This window comes from Rhipicephalus sanguineus, chromosome 1 (assembly GCF_013339695.2).
Source record: "Rhipicephalus sanguineus isolate Rsan-2018 chromosome 1, BIME_Rsan_1.4, whole genome shotgun sequence".
Lineage (NCBI taxonomy): Eukaryota > Metazoa > Arthropoda > Arachnida > Ixodida > Ixodidae > Rhipicephalus > Rhipicephalus sanguineus.
In genome coordinates this window covers 323,865,559-323,885,235 of record NC_051176.1, presented here as the reverse complement: position 1 = coordinate 323,885,235, position 19,677 = coordinate 323,865,559, and the positions used below count along the sequence as shown (strand labels likewise).

General features: G+C 46.5%; 1 protein-coding gene across 1 annotated transcript in view; it reads right to left on the bottom strand.

Annotated features, from left to right (window-relative positions):
• The window catches only part of LOC119379502 (mitogen-activated protein kinase kinase kinase 13), a 419,538-nt gene that overhangs the window by 345,782 nt on the left and 54,079 nt on the right, over positions 1–19,677 (bottom strand). The window contains exons 2-3 of the mRNA XM_037648803.2: positions 6,022–6,180; positions 5,783–5,941 (exon numbers count right to left, since the gene is read on the bottom strand). Of these exons, the coding sequence (XP_037504731.2) occupies positions 5,783–5,941; positions 6,022–6,180 (318 nt within the window). The remainder of the gene's footprint in view (positions 1–5,782; positions 5,942–6,021; positions 6,181–19,677) is intronic.

Genomic DNA, 19,677 nt, shown 5'->3' with positions numbered 1-19,677 from the left:
TATTGTGCGGGCAAAATTGCAATGGGGAACGAATTGCCGAAGTTTACTAAATGGATAGTTTCGGCTACCTTGCTAGGTCCTTTATTGTGCGGGTGAAATTGCAATGGGGAGCAAATTGCCGAAGTTTACTAAATGGATAGTTTCGGCTACCTTCCTAGGTCCTTTATTGCGCGGGTGAAATTGCAATGGGGAGCAAATTGCCGAAGTTTACTAAATGGATAGTTTGGGCTACCTTGCTAGGTCCTTTATTGTGCGGGCAAAATTGCAATAGGGAGCAAATTGCCGAAGTTTATTAAATGGATAGTTTCGGCTACCTTGCTAGGTCCTTTAATGTGCGGGTGAAATTGCAATGGGGAGCAAATTGGCGAAGTTTAGTAAATGAATAGTTTCGGCTATCTTGCTAGGTCCTTTATTGTGCGGGCGAAATTGCAATGGGGAGCAAATTGCCGAAGTTTATTAAATCGATAGTTTCGGCTACCTTTCTAGGGACTTTATTGTGCGGGTGAAATTGCAATGGGGAGCAAATTGCCGAAGTTTATTAAATTGATAGTTTCGGCTACCTTGCTAGGTCCTTTATTGTGCGGGTGAAATTGCAATGGGGAGCAAATTGCCGAAGTTTATTAAATGGATAGTTTCGGCTACCTTGCTAGGTCCTTTACTGTGCGGGCGAAATTGCAATGGGGATCAAATTGCCGAAGTTTATTAAATGGATAGTTTCGGCTACCTTGCTAGGTTCTTTATTGTGCGGGCGAAATTGCAATGGAGAGCAAATTGCCGAAGTTTACTAAATGGATAGTTTCGGCTACCTTGCTAGGTCCTTTATTGTGCGGGCAAAATTGCAATAGGGAGCAAATTGCCGAAGTTTATTAAATGGATAGTTTCGGCTACCTTGCTAGGTCCTTTAATGTACGGGTGAAATTGCAATGGGGAGCAAATTGGCGAAGTTTAGTAAATGAATAGTTTCGGCTACCTTGCTAGGTCCTTTATTGTGCGGGCGAAATTGCAATGGGGAGCAAATCACCGAAGTTTATTAAATGGATAGTTTCGGCTACCCTGCTATGTCCTTTATTGTGCGGGCGAAATTGCAATGGGGATCAAATTGCCGAAGTTTATTAAATGGACAGTTTCGGCTACCTTGCTATCGAAGTTCAAGTTCCTCGTAACCATCAAAAGCGAGCTGTCGAGACCTGCTGGCTTGTGGGCATCAAGGCTCGGTGTGAGCTCCAGCGCAAAGGAGGATGACTTCATCGGAAATGCCTTCTGAACGTAATCGAAAACTGAAGATGAGCGACTGTCTGAGTACCTTTGATGCCGCATGACATCGCCATGAGCGGATTCAAGGAAAACTTTCCGCGCGTTCCCCAGCTCTTCCTTAATGTGAATACAGGAGTACCACATAGTGCGTCCGTCGAGCTCCTATTTAGCGCAGGTGCGGACGTATTCGCTAATAAGCGAATCAGGCTGTCCAATTAAATATTTGAAACACAGCTGTTGCTTATATTCAGCGGTTTGTAGTTACATTAGAAAACTGTCCCTGCAATACTCAAGCAACTTCGTATTCAAAATTAGTTTTGCGTCTTGCAGCTGCGCCTACAACTCTGGTTACTGAACTCCTGAGGAAGCGAGGCTGACCTTTAACAGTTTCGCATACGCTGTCGCAATATTTGCGCCCATTATACAGGTCAAATTGAAAAAAAAGAACTTGTTTATGTGCGCAAATCGCTTTCCCGAGATTTATGCCGTTTAAGCATTCCTTTATTGCTGCAAAAATTTCCGTATTTATTTTGGTAGTAGAAGCATGGCGTCATAATTACTGTAAGTGTGTTCAGTGATGTTTTCATTGCGGAAAGCGTTGATGATGAAATCGGTCACTTTCCGTTTAATGACTGTCACAAACGAGCGCGTCAATAAAGCGCGCGCACGGCCGCTTTCAGACGGCAGCAAGATAGCACTGCGCCAGCCGCTCGCCCAAGAAGCGCGAACAACGAAAGCCGGCGCGGCGCTCCCCCTCCTGACCCACTCGAGCCAGACGCAGACAACCAGATCAAACGGCCGGCAAAGCCTAGAACCATCTAGAGGGAAAGCGTGACGCGACGCCGAGCGATGCCGCCGCGAGTACAACCGGCGAGAGAAATCTCGCACTTTCCCTAGCTTTGGCTGGGCTGCACGCCGGAGAACACTCCCGACGCTTCTGGAATTTCCCGGGCGAGAAGGAGTCAGTCAGGGGTCAGTCGGTCCGGAGATGGTGAAGTTATGCTGGGAGTCAGCCAAAGAAGACGTGTTTATGATGTGCGGTCAGTCGACCGTCGATCTGGAAGAATCGGATGATGACGCTGTGTGAGCCGTGACAAGTTACGACGACGGAAGGAATTCAACCACGATCCACGCTGGAGTTAGCGTGAGTGTTTCCAGGAAGCTTTCAAGTAAAGTCCAAAAATTGTGAACTGGATACGCTGTTGAACACTTGGGACTTTAACTGTTCTTGAATATATATAGTTGTAATAATGCATGAGATTGCATTTGTAGCGCGTGATCTGTTCGTTTAGTTCCCGTTGTGTTAACACCATCTGAGTTATATTGTGAACTTCTAACAGATACCAGCCGAGCGTGCAGTGTTTGTGATGTTTGTACTGCCTTAACTGAGAATATATATCGTTTCTATTATCGACTCTCGGCTCTCACTCGGTCTGTGGACGACAACCGGCGTTCGCTGGCGCACTAAAATGACCAACTCTAAATTGTCCGCGCTTTCGTGGTGCGTTTTCAGAGGGCCGAGACGCCAGCCCTTGGAATTCACCCGGCGATTGCAATCCCCATTAACGGGATCAGTGACAATGACCCATTCCGAAAAATAGCTTCTCCATGTGCCACAGAGTTGGAAGCCACCACATGTAACTATACAGGCAACTTTAGGCGACTATAGTAGTGCGAGGATACGGCAGATTCGCGCATATTGTTCTCGTTTAACCAGTATTTCGTGTAAAATTTTTGTTTGGGCGACAACTTTAATGTGACATATAAATATAAGTTTTATAAAGTTGCTATATTAGGTTCTTGAGGCTAGAACACACCGATTAAGATTTGTGACTACGGGGTAACGGCAGAAGTAACGTCCGTTACTTTTTTTCATTAACGGTAAAGCGTTAACTTTTTTTATGGGTAATGCAGGGCGGTAACGCATTCCTTTTTCTTTAGCACACCGACTAATGTATTTAGTTACTTTTTTTCGGCAACGTATACAACACTGGTTTAAGGTTTAGGTGTGTTTCTTGCACACAAAGCACTTTCAAGTTGAACTTACTTAGAAGTTCTTGGACGTCACCTATATTTCTTAGTAGTCCTCTTACTTTCCTTGTATGATTTTGTCCATGATGGAAAAACAAAAGTGCCGTGTGTAAAGAGGACGAAGATTGGCCCATTTTACGGGGCCTTTATCAGGCCCTGTATTTGGTGTTTTGTCCTTTTTAGAGCAGTCGAGAGAAGTTTGCCGCTCCTTCGGCGCTTCCTGCGCCGTTTGGCTTGAACTGGTGTCCATAGCCTCTTGCGAGGCACTGGATGCCCGCTCCACAGAGCGATCTGTGCGTCGCTTAGACTTGGCCTCCGTCAACGAAGTCTTTTGACCCCACCGAGCCAGAGGTCGATGGGACCCCCTTGGCCTTTTCATTGCCCTGGCATTGCAAGAGCTAGTGGAGGCCACTGGTGTGGACATATTGACAGTGGGCAGGGCACTGCTGGCCGCTCCCACCGTAGGGGCAAGTGGCTATAGCTTGGGCATGCTACGAGTGGTCCGGGCTACCATCAGGGGCCGTTGTGGTGCCGCCCCTCGTTGCACCACTTAGACGAAAGAGGTTTTCAGTGCGAATGATGACGAGATGCGTTGTCTTGCTTGCCGGAATCTTAACTTTGATAGTAATTATTTCTTTTTCCCTTCCAGGCTGGAGTATGTGCGGTGACTACCATCGCAACAGAGGACCTCGTCATGGCTGCATTCGTCAGCACTATGACTGGTTGTGCCGCACGTCAACTGCCCTCGGCAGCTCTGGGAAGCATGGCCAAATCGCTGGCGTTTGAAAGAACGCCCCTGGTTTGGAATTAACGTTCAGGCACGGAGTGTTACATAGCCAGTTTCAAGAGTCTCGGATAAAGTGGCTGAGCTGAAGGTGAGTATCGAGTGCTTCGTTGCTATTTCATCGTTGTTACGTCTGACTGTAATGCGCTGGACATGTGTTACACCTTGGTCCTTCCATTCATCAAGGAGTTCTTCTTCATTCAGTGCCATCAAATCTTCATCTGATACCACGCCCTTCACTGTATTCATGGTATGATGTGCGCTCACAGAGACAGGGATGTTACCAAACGCTACTAGGTGTGAGAGTTTGTTGTACTGTTCCTTGTCTCTTAGTTCGAGGAGCAAATCCCCAATTGCCATCTTTGTAGCCTTATAACCGGTTCCAATGGTCTCTGAAGCACTTGGCCACAAGGAATGGTGAAATTGCTCTAGCTTTTAGACGACTGTTCACAGTGGAGGTCATGGTATTTCAGGAAGGTTTCCTTGTTTTTGGGCCAAAGAACTGAAGTTGCGTCGGTGCGTACCCTTTCCGGGGCACGATCGGTTACAGAAGGGGTCGAGGATCCCATGGGAAAAAGTGGATTTTTCGGTAACGGCACCTACCACCCACCACGAAGCCCAACAAGGGGACGTGGCAGAACATGTGAACATGTGAACATGTGCCAGTAGTACGCCATTACTATAACCAAATATGGCTTACCCTAGGTTGGATAGGCACACAAGGTTAACCCTCCAAGAAAATTGGAAGAAATTGGAAGAAATTTGAACATAGGAGAACACAGGAAAGGCTAAAAGTGACAAGAGAAAGACGAGAAGATGTGGGTAGAGATAGGAAAAGGCGCCTGCCGATTTCCCCTGGGTGGGTCAGCCCAGGGGTGCTGTCTATGTGAAGCTGGGGCCAAAGGGGCGTGTTGCGTCAGCCAGGGGGCTTAGAGGTCCAAGCACCCAGCGTCGGCTCAACCCACAGGATCCCCATTTGAGATGTCTCGTTGGGTTTTCCTTGTTGCCTCTTCTGATTTCAATCATCTAGACGCTTGAGGCATCGTGTTCTGCCAGTCTTTCCCAATACCACTTTTTATGAGCTGTTCATTGTTCAGTGGAGGCAAAGATACCACAAGTTAGTTTTTCATGATGTTACTTGTCACGAATCAGCAGGAGATCCAGCAAAGGATTTAAAAAGTAATTTTAGAAATTTCAGAATGAATATTGGCATGAAACGTAGAAAGTTTTCTTTTTGCTTGACCAAAACGTTCAACTCACTGGTTCTTTTATAAAGAGGGTGATCTGGTAATGGGGAAATGATGAAACCATCATTTGCCTGATTTCAGTAGCTGTGCCAGCTGCCCACTGTGGAGCCCAATAAGGGGACAAGGCAAGGTTTATACAAGGCTTGCCAACACCATCTGTACACAGCCACAATAATCAAGGTTTGGTTATTCCACACAAGTACAAGCCTAACGGACAGGAAATTTGGAACTGAAGAGAAAGGAAGAGGTGACAGGACTAGTTGGAAACAATAAAAGGAAAAGCAGGATAGGAAAAGGCCATTGCCAATTTCCCCCGGTGGTTTAATCAGGGGCCTCAAAGGCATCAGCTCAAACCCCAGGATCATCAGGCACGACGCATCACGTGACTGGGGTTGTTCAACCCTTCACGCAAAAACAAAAGCCTCGAGAATAGGACAAAACCACGTAGACAGGACACAATGCTCACCAGCACAGGCACATGAGCAGCCGGAACCCATCTGGGCAGGTGGCAGGCACAGGTAGGTGCAGGCTGTTGTTGCCTACTCCCCAGATAATGGCACTGGAATCAACGTCCTTGTACGGCGTCTCACAGTTGAGCAGCTCCCACATCACTACCCCATACGACCTGGAATAAAGGTTCCAAAGTGTGGTATAACAACAACAACAACTGAAAAGTGCACGTACAATGCAAATACTACGACCTACCAGATATCCACCTTCTCAGAGCAGGGCTCATTGCGGATCACCTCGGGCGCCATCCAGGCCACTGTACCCGCAAAAGACATCTTGGTGCTGCGCTCGCTCCACTGTCGGCAAGTGCCAAAGTCGGAAATCTTAAGCACGTCATTGTAGCTGATCAGGATGCTGTCAAATGAGAAGGCAATTCCAGTTTGAGCATATCGTTGATATAGCTATTGACACTGCTGCTTCACCATTAAAGACAATCAGAGTTTGTCAATAATTTGGACGTGCTTGTTGACATTACGGTACATCCTAGGCGCCTAGTGACAAAAGTTCCTACTTTAATCAGCTTGGCAAGCACTATGACAACTTTCAGAGTGTCTACTAATTTAATTTTTCAAAATTCCTTCACTTTTCCAGGTTTTCCATGATGATTCTGAGCACAGTCCCTATTTGGTAAACCTGCTTGAAAAACTGACTATCTGTGTACTGGAAACGAGCCCTCGAGTGGTTGAAGGTACTGTCTACGGTGGTTTATTGTTTTTCTGTTTACTGCCTGAAGCTTACTTCCTAAAGTGTCCAACCTTGCAGCAGTTTCTCTGGAAAGCGAATAGAAACTTTTAAAATGGAATTTTTCTATCTACGTTCTGCCATCTTCAAATGGTACAGGGGCACCCGCAACACTGGTCACTGCACGCGATGCCAATGGTTGTGCCAGTGAAAGTCGAAAACTAGAACCGCATTTTGCGGCTGAATCAGGTTTTGTTTAATAATAAAACAATTACCGTAATGGTCGTTTAGAGCTCGCAAACTGTAAATAAAGCCTTATTACCATACTCTTGCAAGCTTTGTTTAGTCAGCCTGAAAAACCTCCGCAGTCGAGCAGAAAACATGGTGTGTTCCAGCAACACTGGTATGCCGCCATAGTGAAACGAACTGCAGTGGTTGCAATCATGCGAAAAGTGCGAGTAAAACAAACATGAGACGTACTTCACAGAAGAAGATGAAGGCCCTTGCTGTTTTTCAGTTATGTTTAGGTGATCTGTGTTGCATGAAAACCAACAGGGACCCCTTGATAAAGCGGAACCTGAAGGCAAAATCTTCAATGTAGAACCCATGGGGTTGACCATGTCGCGAAGTGGCTTCAGCAACGGTGAATACTGGTATACACTTCTACGAAAGAGAACTGACGGTCATGGTTCGAAAATTACGTTAAGTCAGTCGCGCTTCTGTTCACCCAGGACGTTTTCCTCTTTTAGTGGCGCTGGCCGCTGTGCTCGCATTTCTCTGCCGAAGGCAGGCAGGTGAATGCAAAGCCAACGAGTGCCTCTTGCAACGTGCAAGAAAAAAAAGCTAAAATTACTCTCCGACACGAAGGAAATCTGCTAAAAGTGCATCAAATACAATTTTAAGTTATGCGTATATTTGTTTTCAAACAAAATAAGTCTATCTGCAAGAGTTTTTTACAAGTCTTCTACCAATAGCCTGAGCTGTTGGGTGACGCTAGCTGTCATACTTTCACGACTTTCAGAGCCAAAATTAAAAATACGCTTCTTTTTTATTGGACAAAACCATGCTCGTTGCCGTCGATGCGACAAACAATCTTCTCATTTTCACCACAATAAAAAAACTTTTTCCAAGTGGTAGACAGTCCCTTTCAAAGGAGATAGAGATAAGCTCAGTGCAGAACGTCTGCTGCTGCATCGCCAGTGAATGAGCTCGACCCGGCGAGCCTTTGCTCGAGCCGAACCTCCAAGCCGAGCTGAGGACATGGCCAAAACAAACAAGCACAAATTTATTGGCGTGCTGTGTGATCTGTAGAAGAAACAACATGCACTCTCTTCTTTTTACACTTCTGCCTAGCTGTGTACCGTTGTTGCAGAAAAAGGAGCGACTTGATAAGCTTTCATCAAGGGTAAAGATTGTTTTCATGATGGTCGCGCAGACTGCCGTCGGTCAGTTTCCATGACCAAACCAGGTTTTTCAAAAATCCCATGACAATTCCCTGATTTTTCCAGACATGGCCAAATTCCCTGAGAATTCCAGGTTTTCTAGGCTGGTAGATACTCTGACTTTAAAAACAAACAATAGGTCAACAGATGCTTTCAATGTAACTTCCTTTACGTATTTACTAATTTAATGTTCAAAAAATACAAGCGTGCAGGTCAATTCAACAGGAGGAGATTAACCTCCTGAAGGAGAACTGCCCATAACAGCATGCATGTTTACTTCTGAAGCACACAAAAGTATTACAAATCAAGATTACTTAGTGCTGTTCCGCAACAGTCTCAAGTTGCAGTTGCACAAAAGAAGGATGATGGTTTGTGCGGCCCATATTTTGTTACAGTTATTTACAGCAGTAATTATGAGGTAAAGGGAAAAACGACATAATCTGTGAGGGGGGGGGGGCAACCTTCAACGGTAATGCTCGACCAATTAAGCAGTTCTACTGTCCACTTGATTGGTTCATTCTGTATGTGTAACAACTTGCTAATGTTACTGCTAATACAGGGGGCACGCCACCGCAACGACAGTGGTCACGAGAATGCCCTTCTTAATGCAGGTTTTCTTCCTGTTGTTCGCACCGTCGCTCCGCCTTGGCTTCCTGGGTAACCACCCGTTCCTGGACTATTGCCAAAGCGCGCCCGTCACGATTCAGTCGCTGGCATGGAATGCCTCTTCGCAAGAAACCCCGAGGATGCCGTTTCCGTCGGCCGTTCGCTTCTGCGCCTGGCCACATCGAGCTACTACAAGTGAGGGGCGTCAACATCGCCTACAAATAGCGGCACCAGACTCGAGCGCCTTGGGGCACGCCACCGCAACGACAGTGGTCACGAAAATGCCCTTCTCAATGCAGGTCAGTTACCTTCCAAACGCGGCCTGCGTGCGTTCTGGAAATCGCTGTCTTCTTGCGGTGTCGTGCCCCACTTGTATTATTGGTACATGTAGGTTACTGTGTGAAATGTTGTGGTCTCTTTGTGACAATGCTCAGGCGGTAAATTTGCTCCCATTGATGTCGGGTGACGTCGAACTAAACCCAGGACCTGTTTCACCACCGTCCATGGAAACCATTGCAAACGCCATATCCCGCATAAAAGCATCTCAAACCTCAGTCCTGACAGAACTTTCACTAATCCGAACATCCCAGTCTAGCATTGAGGCGCTCGTGACTAGCCTTTCGACTCGTGTTGACACCCTAGAAAAAATTGTGCAGTTGACTCAGTCTAACGAAACTGGTCTAAAGGCAGACGTGAAGGACAGTTTTGCCAAACTTTCTGCGGAAATCGGGGTTCTTATAGATAAGTGTGATGATGCTGAAAATCGCCTACGTCGTTCTAAGCTGCTTTCCTGTGGTATCCCAGACACAAAAGGCGAGACTTGGATTCAGTCCCAGGCAAAAGTGATAAAATTTTGCTCTCGGTATCTCCATACCGGAAGACGACTTCGAGCGTGCACATCGGCTTCATCGATACCAGCAAAACAAAAGTAGACCTATCATAGTAAAATATGCAAGATTTAAAGATAAATAAAAAATTCTTGCAGACTGTGTCCAAGGGCACAACTTTTTTTTAATTCGCGAAGACTACTCAGCTGGAGTTCGACAGGCACGAAGGAAACTGTATGACCATGGCATGCTGAGCGGCAAACCCTTCAAGCTACGCTTTGACAAGTTACTACTTGAAAACAAGCAATTTTCGTACAATGCAGAATCTGATAGCGTTGTTGAATTGCAATCGTAGCAGTCATTTTTACATCTCAGGCATGCGCGTCGTCCACTTCCCCCCCAACCTTGCCTCGCCCCTGTGAATGATCCCGTTTGTCAATGTATGGCAGTCTAAATCGCTAATGTGCGTAGTTACCTGCCTAAGACGCTGTTGAATCTCTTCTAAATGACAACAACACTGACGTTGCAATATTTACGGCATCTTGGCTTCAGCCGCACATTGTAGACCACGAGCTATTACAAGACGGCCAAGCGTACGCTGTTCACCGGCTTGACAGGGTGGGGCGGAGGGGTAGGGGGGCGGAATATTGATTTTTGTTAAGGAAAGTGTTCCTTCTTATGTCATCAAAATGAACTGTCAACACGAACTTTTCTGTGTGAACATTTCACTAGCTTCAAAAATGACTGTGATTATTGCTTGTTACCGCGCTCCTAATTGTGATGCCACCTTCATTTATGAACTAAATACAGTGCTAGTACATCTTTACTCTCGTTTTCCTTTTGCTAATTTCATGCTCTTTGGTGATTTTAATTTTCCATATATTAACTGGACAAATCTTGAGCCAGATAACCGCCAGTCCAAAGATTTTCTAGATATGACCCTGACGTTTAACTTCACCCACATGGTTAATACACCAACCCGTGGGGCAAATATCTTAGACGTCGTACTTGTTTCCAACCCTGATATAGTAAAATCGCTATCATCCGTTGATGGTCTAAGTGACCACAATTTAGTGCTATTTAACCTCTGCATCCCACGTCCTGTACGACAGCGCTCTATAAAACACATCAGGGATTACAACAAAGCTAATTTCACAAAAACTAACTCAGAATTAAGCGAGTTCCTTGATTTCTTCCGTCGGTCTGCTTCACTTCGTCCAGTAGACGATAATTGGCTGTTATTTAAGAACAAGTTAACATCGCTTGTTGGGTTACACGTACCCCTTGTACGCATTCGCGGTGACCTGAGAAAACCCTGGTTTTCAAACACACTAAAGAGGTTGTTAGAGAAAAAAAAAGCGTCTTTTCCGCGATACGAAACGATCGGTAACTTCCTCAACGTGGGAAAAGTACTTTACGAGTCTGCGTCAATATACTTCTGCTTTGAGACAACCCAAAAAAGAAGTTCTTCCACTACGACTTACAGACCATTATGCGTGTCAACCCTAAAAAATTCTGGAAAATCCTCACACCAAGTAAAAGCTCCAATAACATTTCTTTGAGTTACCCCGATGGTTCCAATGTGCCAACTATGAGCGATCAGATGTAATCAACTCGTACTTTTTAACTGTTTTCACTAATAAACCCACGCTAAACGACTGTGATCCGCCCAACCTTTCTCTTTCCGAAATGCCTCCTATAATCATTACTTCTCAAGGAATCTTGAAGCTCATTGAAAAAATGAAGATTTCTAGTGCCCCAGGGTATGATGTTATTACAGCCAAAATACTAAAAGGCACAAAAATATTCTCTAGTTCTATATTAGAAATAATTTTCACACAGTCAATCACTGACAGTTCACTTCCGACTGACTGGAAAATTAATAAAGTAGTAGCTGTATACAAGTCTGGCAGCCGCTCGGATCCCTCCATCTATCGTCCCATTTAGCTTACAAGCATTGCCTGCAAACTCCTAGAACATATAATATACTCACAAAAGGCATGTCATCTAGGTAATCATTCCTTCTTTTTCCCCATTCAACATGGTTTTCGGCCTAACCTATCATGTGATACTCAGCTCTTTCAATTTGTTACTGAGCTTCACTTAAACTTAAGACTCATCCTTTCAAACTGACGTCATCTATCTTGATTTTGCCAAAGCTTATGACTGTGTCCCCTACCAGCGACTTCTGGCCAAGCTCTCATGCCTACAGCTGGATCCCCTTGCGTTGTCATGGATCCGATGCTTCCTCACCAATCGCCTCCAGTACACTGTTGTCGGTAATCATTGTTCAGCCACTACTAACGTGATTTATGGAGTACCACAGGGATCCGTCCTTGGTCCTCTGCTCTTTCTCACCTTCATAAACGACCTTCCTAATGGCATTCCATCTTCTATTCGACTTTTTGCAGACGACTGCGTTCTTTATCGTCGCATCGCACACCGAACTGACCATGAAATCATTCAAAACGACTTACATCAAATCGAATCCTGGTGTTCCAATTCATTAATGAAACTGAATACCTCGAAATGTAAAGTTATGCAGATATCCTGTAAGCGCTCCAACAGTAATCACACGTACTCCCTAAACTCGATAGCTTTGTCCCTCGTCGAATCTTATCGTTACCTTGGTGTCACAATAAACAAAAAGTTGACATGGTCTGATCACATCACCAAATTAGCAGCCGATACTACTAAATCACTTGGTTACATCAGACGTTCCCTTTCCTTGTGTCCCTCATCCAAGCGAAAACTGGCTTATGAAACATTTATACGAAGTAAGCTTGAATATGCCTCAGCTATTTGGAGCCCTCATCAAGGATACCTCATTAACGCTTTAGAATCTGTAAAGCCCCGTGCGGCCAGATTCGTCTCTTCTAGGTACGGCCGCGATGAAAGCATCAGTGCCATAAAGTCATCTTTGGGACTCGAGTCATTGTCGTTCCGTCGGAAGATTGCAAGGCTGTGCCTGTTCCATCGGCTTTACTATAACTTCCCCCATCTTCACGGTAAACTGTTTATCCCGCCAAGCCGTACATCTCGTCGCCTTTTTAACTCGTGCAGCGTCCAGCGTTTGCACGGTTCTACGTCTTCTTTTAATCAATCTTTTTTTGCCAATAGCCACTGCAGAATGGAACATTTTGCCAGACTGTCTTGTCGTAGAGCGAAACCCTATTGTGTTTTAGCAGTTGCTCACTGATCACCTAACGCTGTAAAATTCATTTACACTCTTCTCTTCTTTCTTTTCGCCTTTATATGCCTCGTTCAAATTGTACCTATGTGCTTCTAAATAAGTCTACGTTTCTCTGTGATATCATTCAGTATTGTGATCCGATATGTTTGTAAATCCTTATGTAACCCCCCCCCCCCTTATGTAATACCCCGAGAGGGGCCTTTAAGGGAAAAATAAATGACGATGATGATGATGATGATGAATATGAAAAGACTGCTAAAACTGCAGCCATTTAGCGAAAAAAAAACAAATTTCTAGAAATATTATGTATCAGAAACCACACTATATTATCAGACATGCTGCAGAGAGGCATCAACATTGAAGCGCACACCTAAATGGAAGCAACTTCAATGGAAAATCTGGCAAGGAAAAAAAATGCCAGGTATTACAGGCAAATTTGAATTCGGAGACCTTCATATGAATCCAGCAATCACATGATCAACTTTTGCTACGCCAAAATTCTCGTGACGTAAAACTTTCTTCGATCACAAGGGTAGCGGACAGCGCAGTGTCGTCCTCTTTCTTGTCCTGGTGCCTTCGCGCTGGTAGTATACCGTCACTTTCTTCGAGCAGTACCTTCACCCCCTATGTTTTAACTGCACTAGATGGAGACTATCGGCGCTGGAGTTTCCCCTAGTCAGTGAAAATATTTTCAGAGCATTGTATCAGTTCTCCGTACACCACTGCTTACCTTCGTCACGTGGCTTCTCACCTTCCAAGTGCTTTGTGTGTGTGAGCGCATTGAACGCAGAGCGTGAGCGGCATTCAGCAGCACTTTGTCACTTTTCTAAACGCATAACGCAAATGCCAGAAAGTGCCTCAGCGACATGCCTGGTTGCTGCGCTTACGAGTCGAGCCACGAAACGTAATTTGAAGGGCACTTTTCTTTTTTTCAATTCCGTGTGGGAAAGCGCCAAAGAACAACGTGGCTGTATAGACTTGGCTGCAAAGACTCAAACACTCGTATCTGCATGTTACTAAAGGGGGCACACGGGGATCAAATCGCGAAAATAGCCGAAAAAAATTAATTTTTGGAAAACACTGGTTTTGGCATCTGTGGCCTCTTATTTACGCAGCATCTAAACGATTACACTGAAAACGCACTCTAAGTGCCCCAAAAAATCATTTTGTAAGTGAGGTCGGTGAAATAGAAGCCCAAAATCGCGCTAAAACTGTTGAAAACCAGGAAGCGGAGCCCAAGTAGAGAACTTCTTGTTTATTGACGCTTAGCAGAAAAACTAAAAAAAATCACACCATCTCCCGCTAAAGGGAATCATGAGGCGATGCGAAGCAGTGTTTCGGCATGTAGAGCCCGCGTTTCAGAGGTGGAGTGGTGAGGGGGAAAGTGGAGAGAGGAAGTGGAGAGGGGGAAAGGAGAGGGGGGTGATGTGGAGAGGGGGAGGGGATAGGGGGAAAGGGGGAGGGGAAGAGCGATGGGAGGAGAGAAGAGGAGAGGGGAAGTAGAGGGGGAAAAGGAGAGGGGGATGGCAAAGGGGAAGGGGAGAGGTGATGTGGAGAGGGGGAGGGGAAGTGGAGAAGGTTTGCGCATGCGCAGTAAAGGTGGTCACGCCGCACACCACCACCACCACCACAACCGGATTGAACTCCGCTATAAGATGCTTCACATCTAAAATGGAATGCGGGCGTGCGCTCGGGTCCACGCTCGCTTGTCACTCGTTCGTCTTCGCTGGTCTTCCGAAAGAATACTTAAAGGCCAACTCCGGCGATTTTTTGGCCATTTCAAAGTAATGGTGCTTTTATGTTCCTGAGACGCTCCTGTTACGGGCCCGATAGCAGAAGTACTCGGCAAATTGGAGATTAATTTTAAATAAGCAAAAAAGCGCGACACCGAAACCGAAACCCAACCGAGTGTACTGTCTACGTATGATGTAGACGTTGTTACAAACGAACCGGAAGTCGTGCAAGGCATGCCGGTCACGCCGGCGCGGTGTATGGAAACTGTGACAGCAGGGACGACCAGCGAAGCGCCGGCCAAACCAACGCTGTCTGTCACCTTGTGCACAGCAGACGCTCGCTGTAGCGGCCGAAGCGCCGAAGTTAGCGGTGCCCTCGGCTGCGTCACTTCCGCCGCCTTCCCAATACTGACGTCACAGACGCAATGTTGCTAATAATTGTGGGAACCCAGGAAGGCGTTTGCAGACAATCTTTAAAATTCATTTGCAAACAATCTGCGCATTTCTCAAGCCTGTAATTTGGCATAAATGACGAAAACGTGCAAAGGAACGTACCCAGCGAATTTCATTGAGATCCATGGACCTCGAAAAATCGCCGGAGTTGGCCTTTAACAGCTCCCGACCGAACAATTTGCGCGGATTTGCTTCCTTCAAGTCGACTGCCTGCAAGATGAACATTTTCCAGCACATTCCTGGCGGCACAACATCTGTACCGGTCGCCGCAACGTGGTGAGAAGCGCGCACGGTGCATCAACGAGCTGTGTCGTCGCTGTCCGTAAATACCTCTGCGACTCTTACGCCTTCAGCACTTGTCTTGTCGAGTCCTTTAATTTGATGTATCCAATCCTTATTGATTATTTGCTTCTATTCTTACTGACGTAAATGGAGCGAAGCTCTTCGAAGTGCTCTCGTCGCCACCGGCTACCGAGATCGCTTAAAACTCACTGTGTTTCCACCTTCGCTGAAGTATTTCGCGTAACGACTCTGTCTCTTGGGATGCTTTCCTCGGTGCTTTGCAAGAGGTGCTTATCAAAGTCATTTTCTTCCTGAAGCTCTGCATTTCGACGTATCTTTTTTCTGCAGAGACTCCAACCTCTCGAAAGTTTTACCACGGTTGTCTTTAACCTCGGAACAATCGCTGCGTCCAGGCAGTCGAACTTCGTAACTTCCACTGGTTTTAAAAGTTGGTTCAGCGGAGTCGTATTTGTCAATTTCCGAAAGTCTATCTTCGTTGGCCAGTCCTAGATGTTCTACTTCCCAAACATGCCTCAGTTGCTTGGAAATGTCGGTTCCTTACTGTTTCTGGCTTGTTGAACTTAGGTAGACTTCTGGTATCTCCGTCAAGTGTCCATCCCATTATAGTTTCTAAGGCAGCCAAGGAGTCATTCAGTCGCCCAATTTTTCCGCTGACAACCTGCCGGTCTGCTCCTATAAGTACGCATATTCCAGGCTCAGGCGAGACGTGCAATACGGTGGCGTCAGTCAAACGCAAGTCGTTCTCGTTGATCTGATCAAGTACACCTGTCTTTTCCAATGCTGACAAGTCGTTGCATATTTCTGGAACTTTTATGGCTTCTATTTCAAGTGAGTTTGAGTCGTACTGACAATCAAGTGTGACTTGTGCTCTCGGATAATATTTTCGAGGTGCGGAAATGTTTCCAAATGCCGAGATGGCGAGCTTCTCTTCGGCTAACACAGTGGTTTTCTGCTTCCTAGAAAAGTCTTCCGTAACGAAGCTGCGTTCGCTGCCCCCATCAATCAACATTCTTACGAGGTGTTTACTTCCAGTGCCCCGAGCAAGAACTTTAGCGGTCCTAAGAAGAACTGTGCTTTTTATCGAGTCTGTTAACGAGCCGGAAACACTTGTCTGCGTTTCTGTATTCTTCTGCTTCCATATAGGGTCGCACATCGTTGTGATGTGTCGTCCCTTGCATTTCGCGCAGCTCAATCTCTTCCAGCTCCTGCATTCTTTCACCCTGTGATATTGTCTAGCGCATCGGAAGCAGCAACCTAACTTGAGCAGTTTCTCCTTTTTCTCGTCTAAGGTGAGTTCAGCTGGGCAGAGATCCACCGAGTGATCTTTGTTGCCGCATAGTATGCAACTCTCTGGAACTAGTTTTACTGTTAACATAGATGCAGAACCTTGTGTATGTCCAGTAGATTGTCGTTTTGTGGTTAGGACTCGTTCTCTTTGGTCAACTGTCATCAGTAAAGCCTGTTCCCGGCTTCTTACTTCAAGGCTGAAGAAGTCTAGAAGAGTACACAATTCATCTATTCGATCACGTTTGTCGAAGACAAGGTGCTCTGAGTATAACAGAGCACCATTTCTTGCGGAAGATTCTGTATTATAGCCGTCTTTAGTAGTATTCCATATTCTTTGTCTTCGACATCAAGGTTATGAAGGGATCTCATGCGGGTTTGGACCTCTTCATACAACCTTTGAAGCCCTTCTAAATCTTCACCCGAACGGACTTTACGTAGGTTTAGAAGGTGGCCCATGTGGTCGTTAACAATCAGCGACTTATGGCCGAATCTTTCTTTGAGAAGATGTATAGCTGTGCTATAACTTTCGTTAGTTGTGGCCAGGCCGCTGATGACACCTTCTCGTTTACCCGACAGGTAGCTCCGGAGGTATCTTAATTCTTCCACGTCTGCGAGATGGCGGTTCTGATGAATGGTCGACTCAAACTGATCCCAAAACTCAGGCCACTGAATTGGGTCACCATGAAACTTCGGCAGATCGAGCTTAGGTAGCTTACTCTGCGCACGTGCCTGATGAAAATCATCGTCAGATGCGTGCGTAGCTACAGCTTGAGGAGAGGATAAAATGCGTTCAGCGTGGGACTTTGCGAGGACGATAGAATCTTGATACAAGATGCTGCCCGACGCTGTTAATCTCATCATCAAGGTTATCGTCAGTGGCATGCTCTTCTATTTGGTTGTCAAGGTCCCCGAGCATCGTTTCCTTTATCTTCAATAGATTAACATGATCGGTTAGTTCACCAGTTGGCGTTGGTTCCATCCGCATAAAAGTCGTCATGTCGTTGATGATCCTGGTGACCGAAGCTCGAACGGTAGCACGTTTCCGTCGTAGCCTTTCTATGTCGTCACGTCGGGAATCGAAGGACTCGTGATGACGTGGATCGTTCTCCCAGCGTCGATCGGCCGTCCTCTTCAGGTAGCTCGCTTCATCGTCAGGGGTCTTGGACTGTTGCTCTTATCCTGGTCATGGCACCATACTGTTCAAAACCAGGAAGCGGAGCCGAAGTAGAGAACGTCTCGTTTATTGACGCTGAGTAGAAAAACTAAAAAAATGGAATGCGGCCGTACGCTCAGGTCCACGCTCGCTTGTCACTCCTTCGTCTTGGCTGCTCTTCCGAAAGAATACTTAACAAAAACTTTTCACCGCTTCGCATCCCGTCTTTCCTGCCACCGAGCACCGCCACCTTGGCGTTGTTTCAAAGCTCAATGCCTGTTCGTTCCCGCCCTTCTCGCTTACGATCACCGCATAGAAAAAGCGCAAACAACAAACAAATTGTAGGGCGTTCTCATGAACCTTGCAATGTACGCGGAGCTCCTATTGGCTTTCTTTCAGAAGCCACGGATGTGGCTATTTCGCGCAAAGAAATCACAAGGGAAGGGTTAAGGGAAGCCCAACAATGTGTGCTTCTGGATTACATTGCTCCTATTGGCGGAGCGCGCGATACCGCTGAGAGGCGCTTTTCTCATTGGTTGTTGCCACGGCGACGGCCGCTGTGTTTAGGAGCGGAGTGCTCGCTGCGTGATCACTCCGCGGCCGTAAACACGTGATTAACCGCTGTTAGAAAAGTGACGCGTGTACGCGGGGCAAGCCTCTTTATTTTCGTACGGTGGAAAACGGGGCACGGCATCGCATGGAGCCAGATTGGGACGCACCGAATGGGCTGTCATCCCTTGCCGGGACGGTCGTAAAGCGACAGCGACGTAAACCACAGCGCGTTATCATCAAAATGCTTACTGCTCGTCAGATGACGCGCGAGTGCCGCTTTGCTTCGGAGACGATCTGCCGACGCTTGCTCTCGTGCCTCTCTGCCGAGTTCCTGCTCCCGTTTCGATAAGTCTAATGTCCCCACTAGTGGAAGAGCGTTCTCGTTTCACTTCGAAAAGTTAATAACGTGAGAAAACGCATTTGCGGAATAGTTCGAGGCGCCGTCAGCTTCGGAGCAGGCGTCTGCTCTACGGCGCGGTTTATCGCACAAGAAAGTGAATCTTTAGGCGTTCGTAGTTGACAGAGGTGATCGCAAAGCTTCGTCAAACTAATACACCACTATTCAGGCCGCCTGACCACACGTTCCGCGGCCGCAAAAGTAGCGATACAGTCCAACATGCCCCATGTTTCCATGCAGCCTGGTGTGTTGCTGGGGGCTGCACAAAAGCGTGTGCGGCATAATGAGCTTCCTAAATCAGGCCCAGTTAAGAAGTAGAGCCCTAACATATTGCCTCCTGGCAAGGACACCAATTATTACTGCCCTGGCACACTTTAGCATAGTGTCCACTGCAACCGAAACTTCGTTGTCCATTTTCTCAAAAGAGTGTTTTCTGCCTGCCACTTCGGTGCATCCATAGTTGTGCTATACTTTCCACAAGAGATTTTGATGCTGTTTATTTTATAGTCCTAATAATTTTCAGCAGAAAATTATTAGGACTATAAAAAAAATCAAAAAGTGTCTTTAAAGGGATACTGAACAAAATTTTCGCCGCCGAGATAAATGACTCAATTGAAAGATTGGGTGCTGAAATTTGTTGAAACAACCTTCATTTCAGCCAGAGACTAGCAGAAAATAATGAATTTAATGCATTTTTCGCGAATTGGCGCGTCTAGCGGCCGCGCCGCGAACTAGAGAGGAAGTGACGCGAAACTCTGCGGATAGTGACTCGCCAACCGTGCTCGCAGCAAAATCGCTTACCAATCGACATCGCAAGCCGCCACCCGCTGCCGCGCGTCTCTCTCAAAACGTGTTTTCACGGTCGGGAAGGTGTTCTCCGTGCGTGTTTTCAACCGGCAGCCAACGACGCCATTGCCGCGCTCTCGGCCGTATATTTGTTTTCTCAAGCGGAGCTTGCGCCCACGTCTACGAATTTGCCGTCTGTGTTGTGTGCTGCTACGTAATGTGAACGGTGAAGCACCTGACACAACGCAGAAACGCAGAATGCCTCAACGCTGTTCTGCGCTAGGGTGTGCCCTGTCATACCTTTCCAACAGAGCCGAAGCATCGAAGGATATAGATTCGCGCTGGGCGCGCATCGCAGCCAACGTGGGTGCCTTCAAAGCGTGACTTTTTGTGCTCCGAACACTTCGAGGATAGTGACTATGAGTTACTAGGCTGCCG